Below are 9,956 nucleotides of genomic sequence, written 5' to 3'. Positions count from 1 at the left end.
GGTCCTGGGACACACGTACATGAAGGCACATAATCGCACAAAACATTTGTGAGCAGATTCATATCCACATCATCTTTATTGTTGGTTTACTTACAGCTGTGCTGCGAAGACTAAAGCCACGTGTACATGAGCTCGTATGGCTCCTTCCTCATTTTGACCACTCGCGAAAGAGCGAACGACTTTGTATCCATATGAAAGACATACTGTCTCAATATTGCGAACCGAAAGAAAAGGGGAAGGGGTGGGGCAGCCAGTCTATTCTTCGATCTACGTAGGTTCCTCGCCATAGGCCAAGGCATGCTGAATATGCCGGTTCTCAGTTTACCTAAATTGCCGTCCATGTGCTTGAGACAACGACCGCCACAGAAGGTTTAGTTTCAGTGTGAATCCACCTTGCACAGAAGCGTTGTTCAAGTGTCTATCTATAGCAAGGTACTGGTGGCATCCGCAACCGGATGTCTTCTTTTTCTTACCCTAAAAAGGAAAGTTCGTGTCAGTAGAGTTCTTGCCTATTACTATTATTTGTTTTGAAAACATATGTACATTTGACAGGGAAGCGAAAGCGAGTAACAGGCTGGGAAATGTCACCGGAAGGGGCACAACACCTGTCTACTCTTCAGAAAGCAGGCGAGAGAAACACAGAAATGGAAGATCGGAAGGAGGGGAGGCACGAAGAAAGAAAGAGTAAAAGGACCAGTCTAAAGAAATAAAGTAAAACACACAGTACAGGTCACACACACTACAGGTCACACACAGTAGGGCGGGTCATGGAAGGTTACGCTACTACAGACTGTCAAATAAAAGAAGTAGTGTCTGAGCTATAAACGTGAACCTAAGTTAGCAAATCCTAGAAAAGCAAGTAGAGCGCGATGAGCCTGATCGCTTCGAAACGCACAACCAGTCGCATACAAATATTTGTCGAGTGTCGTACACTGCAGGCTAAGGAGATGATAGTCCCTCACTAGCGACATGAGCGGCGCACTGAAAGTGGCACACTCCAATAAAATTTGCTAAAGGCTGAAGTGCCTCGCAGCAACCGCAATACATTCACGATGGACTGGCCACACGTCCTTGTCTGAATGAACGTTCGCACACTTTCACACAGCCAACCCTCAGCTTTCCTGCATCCCCGCGCTACAGCCAGGGCGAGCCAAGCCTCGACCGCGAATACGGAACGGGAACGTTCCGCTTGCGACGCACTGGTCTGGATGCTGCTTGAGTAGGTGGCGGCAAATCAGCAGAACAGCGTCATCAAGCAATTTCAGGGCGGACACCGTTGTTATGAGTGCAAGTTGAAGCCAATTGATCAGCCGATTCATTTCCGTCGATCCCTACGTGTGCAGGTATCCATTGAGCAACAAGGAGTACCTCGTCTGATGAAATTTTGTTTGTAAGGTCGGTAATGTGGCGCACAACTGGGCAATCAATCTGTCTGTGTTGTGACCTGCTAACGCAGATGTGTTGACTTCTTCAGTCCACGTTCTTTGTCAATTACATTATTCGCCGTTATTCGCGAAACTATGCGTGCATTTGGTTTCGCGCAGCTATTTGTTGTGGAAAACTGAGTAGTAACTTATGTATCCATTTGTTGAGCCCTGACGATAGTGTTAATTGTTGCGTCCTTGCGCTGAAGTGGCGGGAAACTTAAATCAAGGTAGCTCAACAGTGAGCCGTGAGAACTAAGAAGGGAGTAAGTAGAAGCAAGGCCCTCGCGGAGGAAAAGGATGCTAAAGAAATACGTGAATAAAGTAAACGACACAAGGAGGCCTGTTCAGTGAGCGCATCAGTAACATTTTGAAAACAACGGAATAGTTTAAGCTAGATAGTGCATCATTACTGTACCTACGCATACGCACTGGCAGGAACGGTAACAATAGCTGCCAATCGTAGCCTTTATTTATTTGTGTAAATACATATTGTCTGTCTCTAATCGTAAGCGCGGAGCTATAGTATAGATATGACAAACTGTGACATGCGTGATAAATGCAATCTCGTTGCTGGGCTAGGCTCAAAGAACATTACACGAAGGGACTCAGCTTACATAAGAGAACGCTGAAGAAATTTATGAATATAGACTTCCAGTCAGGGCTTCCAAATTGGTAGCAAGATTTTCTAGTTCTTGTGAGTTGTCTTTGCGTATTATAAGCTTCATAGCAAATAAAAATGGCGAATCGTCATGGTCATCTTAATGCCAATGTGCTGGCTTAGTCGTATGTGTAATAAAGGCCTGTTGACAAGAAACTACGCGCGAAATGTACATCACTAATGTGCTCATATCTTCCAAACTCTTTGCGTGCCTGCTGCATTAGTGCTACGCTTCTGATCACGCACGTTCCGACAGTTTCGAAGTTGTATACCGTCGACCACTGTACCTCGGCTCTCTTCCTAAGAAGCACATCTGACCGAAGGAATGCTTATTCATGGCCTCATACACAGGGCTGGGTTTACCAGTAAAATAACAAAACACCTGAGACGTGCCTACAAAGACGTTGAACACAAGCACTGACATGGTAGGTACACTCTAAGGAACACCATTTCCTTTCATTTGTATTTTTAGTGAAGGCTAATAAAGGGTAGGAAAAGTTACTAGGGGGTGTACCGAAAGAATTTCAGATGCACTAAAAGAATAGAAAAAGAAAGATGAAAGTGCAGATTCACTCTTTAGCAATACCCAGTGAGTGGTTTCCAAGTTTGGTACATGCTGCCATTACAATGGTTACTCGAATTCCATAATAAGAAAAGGAATCTGGCTGTGTGGGAGGAGTAAGAACTAACTGAAATATTGGCTTTTGTGTTCGCCCACTGAGTATGCTTGTGCGTTCGTGCTCAGTCAGTGGGCGTACTACGTGTCCCAATCAAATAAACAGTTTCATGAAGCATGCCCTGACGCTTTCAAGGGGGAAAATGTGAATAGATGCGGAGTTCGTACGTTCGCGAGTAAAGGATGAAAAGCGGAGTCCGACGGAACCCATGATGCTGAACCTAAGGGTTTCGCACCACCTATGCCTGGAAGAGGGAAAAGAGGTGCGAGTCGTTTATTCATATACAGGATGCAAAATATTCGACCCCTAGCAATGTTCGCCGCCCTTTAGTTAGGTTCTCGCGCCAGAGGCACAGTTTCTGTTCTCGACAGCTTCTGTGAATACATTTACTTACAAAGGCGTTTCACAGCGGTTTTGAATACGAGGTACATTGATAGATTTTGTCAGGAGCACTGTAGTGCTTGGAAGGCAGCAGGTATGTATTTTTAAAAAGAAAAAAAAACAATAAGCGGTACGTTATTGGTGAAAACACTGATTCATACTGCTTAACGCACCAGAGCAACATCGGAGAGAAGTGAAGCTGTAATTGTGGGCTTATAGTTAATTTAGCCTCCAGTGGTTTCGCAATGCGATATAAGTCCAATGTCTTTATAACGAGCAACCTCTAAAGCGAGATTTTCTATATAAAGGAGAAGTGATTGTCTCCCTGTTAAATCCCTATCTGTCACATATATTGTGAACGCCTCTACAACAAAGACGCCTACAACAAATTTGTCTGCACAGTGAAGGAATATGAGCGTCCCTGATGTCGTGTTTGTTATATAACAATGAATGATACGTACAGCGGGGCCGCCCCTGCCTTCCGCAGACCTCACCGAGCTGAGCTGAGCTCTAGCGCTAACCGAACCGCTATAGTCACATGTTTCTAGAGCGTGCTAACGTCATAAGCAGTCCCACTTCACTACTCCAGTAATCACTCAACTCGTAGGCTGCTTGTTGTAACACACCGAGGGGTGCGACGGCTGGCCAATACGTCGCAGCCGATGACGGCGTGATGATGATGTAATCATAACTGGCGACCGACGACGTCTTCAGAGTTGCTAAGGGGGAAAGGACGCGAATGTCAACGAAGGCGACAGTGACAGAGATCCTGTAAACGAACAAATAATACTGACGGCAACGGAGGCTATACCGTCGTTCGACGGCCTGCAGTATAACTTAGCGCAGGTTATACGTTTCGCCGCGGAGCATGCTGGGAACTTTGATACAATAAGGTTGACTGCAGCCGTAGGTTCGGCCAGACGTAAAATTATGCACAAACAATTAGCTATATATCTTTACATGTATCTGTTAAATTTATGTTAAATAAAGGTTTTCTTGTGCTGAACGTACTTGGCCTGCTCTATTATGAGTGGTATGGTGCGAGCCCTTTTCAATGGAGTGACCTGTACTATGAAAGATTCGGAGGTCCCCGAACATTTCGTTATAAAGGCGTTTGACTTCATCGAAGTGAACGATAGTCTTTAGACTTCACAGTTGGTCGGAATGTGGTGGTCGCAGCAGAAAATCTGCCGACGAGCAACAAAACGCCGTGACCACTAGCCGACGAGGCACGTATATGATTTTAATTCGGTAGCATAGTAGGCGGACCACAAATTTTGTGTAGTTATTCCTATGGCCACAAATGTTGTCCGCTTGAGGGAAGTGCGCTCGAAAATTTTGGGCTTACCCCGAATGCAGTGCAGTATAACTGTGATAGGAGGATGTGGGCCCAGGCCTCAAGCACACAGGGATGGCACAATGAACACAGAGAGGCTTTAATGACACGGGGATGGGACTAGGATAACGTACACGATAACACACACACAGTTCCTTTCATAAATGTCTGTCGCGTAAGTATCGTCACGCTCAGCGTCAATGTAGGAAGGCGTCCGATGGCGCGTCGGTATCACACACTCACGGCACGAAGAGGCGCAGAGATGAATCTCGAGCGGCGAGTGGCGCAGATGCTGGAGGCCGGGGCGGGTGCCCGGCACACGACGAGCCACTCGCGCGACAGCAGGGTCGGGACGTCGGCCCGCCACAGGGTAGACCGTTCGGAAGGCTTAGCTGCACCGAAACATGCCGGTGTCGGATGCTCGCCCAGCAGTGGAGCAGGCTGGTTGACGACCAAGGACAGCCCGGCCTGTTCTGCCAGCACACCCAGGAACACCGGCCTTGGGTAGATGACTGCTCGGCTCGTTCGGAAGGCCAGCCCAGGCAGCTCAGGCAGATCGCACGGCTGCCGTCTCCGCCCAGACACCGGCTCTTCTCTTCCTCTTCGTCCGTCGCCGCCGCACAGCAGTCACGCGCATTCGGCCGCGACATTCAAACAGTCCAAACTCCTATCCCATTTCCCCCCAAGTTCAAGAAGTCGAGGAGGGTAGCACTACGGAGTATCACAAGTCACACAGTTCAAATTATTACTCTCATGACACATTAGTCCGTGTCCGTAGCTATTCTACTTAGATAGTCTGCACCAACGTTATCACATCCACGAATATACTCCACATGAAAGTCATAATCCATAAGGAGTAAACTCCAACGTAGTACGCGACTGTTGACGTGCTTCGCCGAATTTAGGTATCGCAGCGGTTGGTGGTCGGACTGCAGGGTGAATGGTTTACCGTAAAGGTACACATGAAATTTCTGTACAGCCCACACTATGGCGAGGCACTCCCTCTCAATTGTGGAGTAGGCAGCTTCACGTGGCAAAAGCTTCCGGCTAGCGTAGGAGACGGGATGAAAACGCCCGTCGTGTTCTTGCAAAAGAATTGCTCCGAGACTTCTCGAAGAGGCGTCCGTGCGTAGCACAAAGTGTCTGCTCAAGTCTGGAGCCTTCAGTATAGGCTGCTGTGACAACAGCTCCTTTAATCGCATAAATGCCTCTTCGTGTGGTGTCTGCCAATTCAACCGGTTCGGAGAGCCCTTCTTCGTAAGGTCGGTGAGTGGATGGGCAAGCTCAGCGTAGTTCGGAACAAAGTCCCGGTAATATCCCGTTAGTCCTAAGAAGGCCCTGAGCTCCTTCTTCGTTCCAGGTCGTTTGGCAGTGTTGATCTTGTTGGCGGTGTCTTTCAAGGGCTGTAAAACGCCTTGCCCTACCACATGGCCTAAGAAGCATGTTGTTGGGGAGCCGATTTCACTTTTGTTGGGTTTTATGGTTAGTTTGGCTGTGCGCACTCTGTGAAACAAGCAATTTAATGTCTTTAAATGCTCTTCCCATGTTTTTGTTGCCACAAGAACGTCGTCGAAGTAATAGTAGACGTGAGGTATGTCTCCGACAACCTCCCTCATCAATCGGTTGAAGACAGCAGGTGCTGTCTTAATGCCAAAAGGCATGTACTTAAATTGGTATAGTCCAGAGTCGCATGAAAATGCAGTGGCTTCTTTGGACTCAGGGGCCATGGGTACTTGCCAGTACCCTTTTGTGAAGTCAAATTTAGAAAATTAATGACTTCCAGTGAGCCTGGCAAACATCATCTCTGCTCTAGGAATGGGCTCACAGTCGGGAACTAGAATTTGATTAAGTTTTCGAAAGTCTATGCAGAGGCGCACTGTGCCGTCTTTCTTTTTGACCACCACAATGGGTGCCTGATATGCTGACTGATTTTTCTATTATACCTAACTTCAGCATGTCCTGGACTTCTTTTTCCACGGCATTTCTGACAGCAAATGGCATGGGGTACTGCCGGACCTGTATGGGCGCAGTAGTAGTCAATTCCAAATGACATTGCAGGACATCAGTCTTTCCAGGTAGATCAGAGAATATATCGTCGTAGGTTGTAAGGACAGCTTCAACTTGGAGTCGCTGGTCCATAGTCAGTTGGTTCGAAATGACGACGTCTTTTGATGTCTGCGTTCGGATAAGTGACGGGTAAGGCGGCGTTGTCTCTGCAAGCTCTAGCCCTGTCGCGTCATCTGTACCCACCGTTGTCGCTGTTACCTGAAGCAACTCGCTGTTGGGTCGCTCTTCATATTTTTTCAACATATTTATATGAAATACCGTTGTTCGGCTCCCAAGGTCAACAACATAGTCCAAAGGACTTTGCCTTTCTACAACGTTGAAAGGTCCCTTCCACATAAGTATCAACTTATTCCTTTCACCAGGCAGTAGAACAAGTACTTTGTCTCCAGGATTGAGCTCTCGCATCTTGGCTTTCCTGTCATAATACGTTTTCTGTTGCTGTTTCGCTTTCGTGAGCTCTTGCGTGGCGATGGCGCACGTACGCTCTAGCCGTTGACGCAGTTCCATGATGTATTCGTAAGAAGATTTCATGTCGTTATCCAAACGGGGATTTGTCCACAATTCCTTTAGCACAGCCATCGGACCACGGACATAGCGCCCATACAACAGTTCAAATGGCGAGTAACCGATGCTGCTCTGTGGTACTTCTCGGTACGCGAAGAGTAGCGGGCCTAGGTAGCGGACCCAACATTTAGGTCGCTCTTGGCACATCCGTCCGAGCGCACGCTTTAGCGTGCCGTTAAATCGTTCCACTAATCCATTTGCCATGGGGTGGTACGGCGTGGTAGGCAATTGCTTAATTGACAGGAGACGACTGAACTCCTTCATCACAGCTGACATGAAATAGGATCCCCGGTCGCTGACAATCTCCCGCGGCAAGCCCACTCGGGAAAACATTTCGACGAGTCCTTCCGCAACAGTTCTCGACTCGGTAGATGACAGGGCGACAGCGTCAGGGTATCTGGTGGCGAAGTCAACCATAGTGAGGATGTAACGGTTGCCTTTATCTGAAGTTGGGGATAAAGGACCAATAATATCGATGCCTACGCGAGCAAAGGGAGTGTCAATTACAGGCATCGTACCCAGCGGAGCGCGTCCTACTAAATGGCGCGGCACGGTTCGTTGACAGACGTCGCACGATTTAACAAACCGTTTCGTCTCCGACTGGACCCCTGGCCAGTAGAATTCAGCAACAATTCGATCCACCGTTTTCGTCACACCCTGGTGACCGGCGAGGATCCCTTCATGAGCCAATTTCATCACCATCCCCCTGAGATCTTTTGGCACGACTAGCTGATCTAGTATTTTCCCACCTGACACTGTGTGCTTCCTGTATAAAATGTCATCCTTTAAGTAATATTCGCTTGCGCGGCCATCCGCGACCATAATCTTGCCGACCTTTTCGAAGCATCCACTCAGAGACCCATCGTTCCTCTGTAAAGCTTTTAATTTGCCTTGCTCTATTCCAGTGACTGCGGATGGCGAGACAGGCAGTGTAGGCAGCGACCGTATCTTCATTTCCTTTGTCACAGCAACGAGCTCGGTATCAGACTCGTAGTCTTCTGTATGTCCCGAGGAGGCGGCCGTGTATTTAGCTGTGGACAACGTTTGGCCCTCTGCGTCTGGTAGCTCTGCTTGAGCGGTGGATGACATCCGGTTGGCAGGAAAATTCGTCTTGTCGCTGTTATGTTTCAGCGGAGCCCATGAATTGGCCGGGTCATCAGGTGCACGGGCACCTTCAATGTTTCCCAATACCACATCATACAGGGGATCTCGCATACATTTAACTCTTGCAACGCCGGTAAAGAATGGACTCTCTAAGTATACTATCGCTTCCGGTAAGTAGTGGATTGTGAGGTCCAGCAAGAACACGGGACTTTTTGTTCCTGTCATTTTGTCCTCAGGTACCAAAGAGAGTCGCACGACCACGGTATTGCAGCCAGTGTCTCGTAAGACAGACACCGGTTGTGATTCGAGAAAGCCTCTTCCCACTGGAAGATTTCCACTGTCACATCTGGGGCCTTGTCGCATTAACGTCATGTTGACTATTGGGACCGTTTCGCCACCTTGAAGCACTACGTATCCGCCACCATCTTCTGTCGGCTTTTCGGCTTGCGACGGAGCCAGAATACACGAAGCTTGTCCTTGATTTTCCCTTCTTGAGGCTTCACCTCCTTGTCTTTTTCTGCCGGACCATCCGCGACCTGTAGAGTTCTCTTTAGTCCGGGACCAGCACTCCGAAGCTCGATGTCCCGCTTTATCACAGAGGAAGCACCGATTAGTTGCACGTGGCATAGCTGTTGGAGGTTCATTCTTGCGAGCAGAGTCTAACACGACCTCCTTGCATAACTTTTCTCTACCTAGATTGGTCAGGTTTTGTGCCTCTATAAAACAATCGGCATTCTTTGACAACATAGCGAGGGTATTACAGTTCCTTTCTTTCAGGAACACTCGCAGCGACGCAGAACATCTACTCAAAAATTGTTCAGCAATCATGGTGTCCCTGAGGGAGTCGAAGATCCTCTCAATATGGGACATTCCAAGCCAGTGGTCAAAGTAGCCCGATATTCTACCTGCATATTGTAGGCCAGTCTCATTGTCTTCGGGCCTTGCGTTCCGAAACTTTTCTCGGTATCCCTCAGCAGTGCACCGAAAGCGCTGAAGGAGAGTAGCCTTCAGCTGGTCGTAGTCTAGGGCTGCATTAGAATCAAGCCGTCCTATGACCGTCAACGCTTCTCCTGTCAGGCAGAGGCTGAGGGAGAGCGCCCATTTTGCGCGGGGCCATTCTTGACTTGTTGCCACTCGCTCAAAACGTTGCAAGTAAGCGTCTAAATCATCCCGGGCTTCGTTAAAGGGCGGGATCAACTTATGAGGACTGAATAGCTGAGGAGCCGCCCTGGTAACCGACTGTTCCGTAGTGCTGTCACTCTGTGCGCTTTGTACGGCAGCAGTCTTTTCCTGGAGCTCGATCTTAAGCTTTAGCACTCGTTCTTCCGCTTCTAGTCGTAGACGCTCTTGTTCTGCCTGCGCTTCGGCCTCCTGCGCCTGCGCTTTCGCGTCTTCCCGATGTTGGGCGCGCTGGTCGCGTTCCCTCACGATTTCTATATCAATCCAACGCTTTAACTCCGCTCCTGTCATTCCTAGCTCTTTCCCTATGGCGTACAACCTCTCGATCTCCATCGCTCCTCCTGTGCGTTTGAATATCCTGGCAGGCTCGCCAAAATTTGTGATAGGAGGATGTGGGCCCAGGCCTCAAGCACACAGGGATGGCACAATGAACACAGAGAGGCTTTAATGACATGGTGACGGGACTAGGATAACGTACACGATAACACACACACAGTTCCTTTCATAAATGTCTGTCGCGTAAGTATCGTCACGCTCAGCGTCAATGTCGGAAGGCGTCCGAT

At 48.4% G+C, this 9,956-nt stretch overlaps 1 protein-coding gene across 1 annotated transcript; it reads right to left on the bottom strand.

Annotated features, from left to right (window-relative positions):
* Positions 1–2,609: 2,609 nt before the first annotated feature.
* On the bottom strand, positions 2,610–9,726 carry LOC142574564 (uncharacterized). The gene is made up of 4 exons (XM_075683616.1): positions 6,428–9,726; positions 5,429–5,982; positions 4,723–4,952; positions 2,610–2,618 (listed from the first exon to the last, which is right to left on the bottom strand). Exons 1-4 carry the CDS (start codon positions 9,724–9,726, stop codon positions 2,610–2,612), a joined length of 4,092 nt encoding a protein of 1,363 aa, XP_075539731.1.
* Between the last annotated feature and the right edge of the window lie 230 nt (positions 9,727–9,956).

The sequence above is a fragment of the Dermacentor variabilis genome, chromosome 3, assembly GCF_050947875.1.
Source record: "Dermacentor variabilis isolate Ectoservices chromosome 3, ASM5094787v1, whole genome shotgun sequence".
Classification (NCBI taxonomy): Eukaryota; Metazoa; Arthropoda; class Arachnida; order Ixodida; family Ixodidae; genus Dermacentor; species Dermacentor variabilis.
The sequence above is the reverse complement of the archived record's forward strand: the minus strand, read 5'-3'. Positions and strand labels throughout refer to the sequence as shown.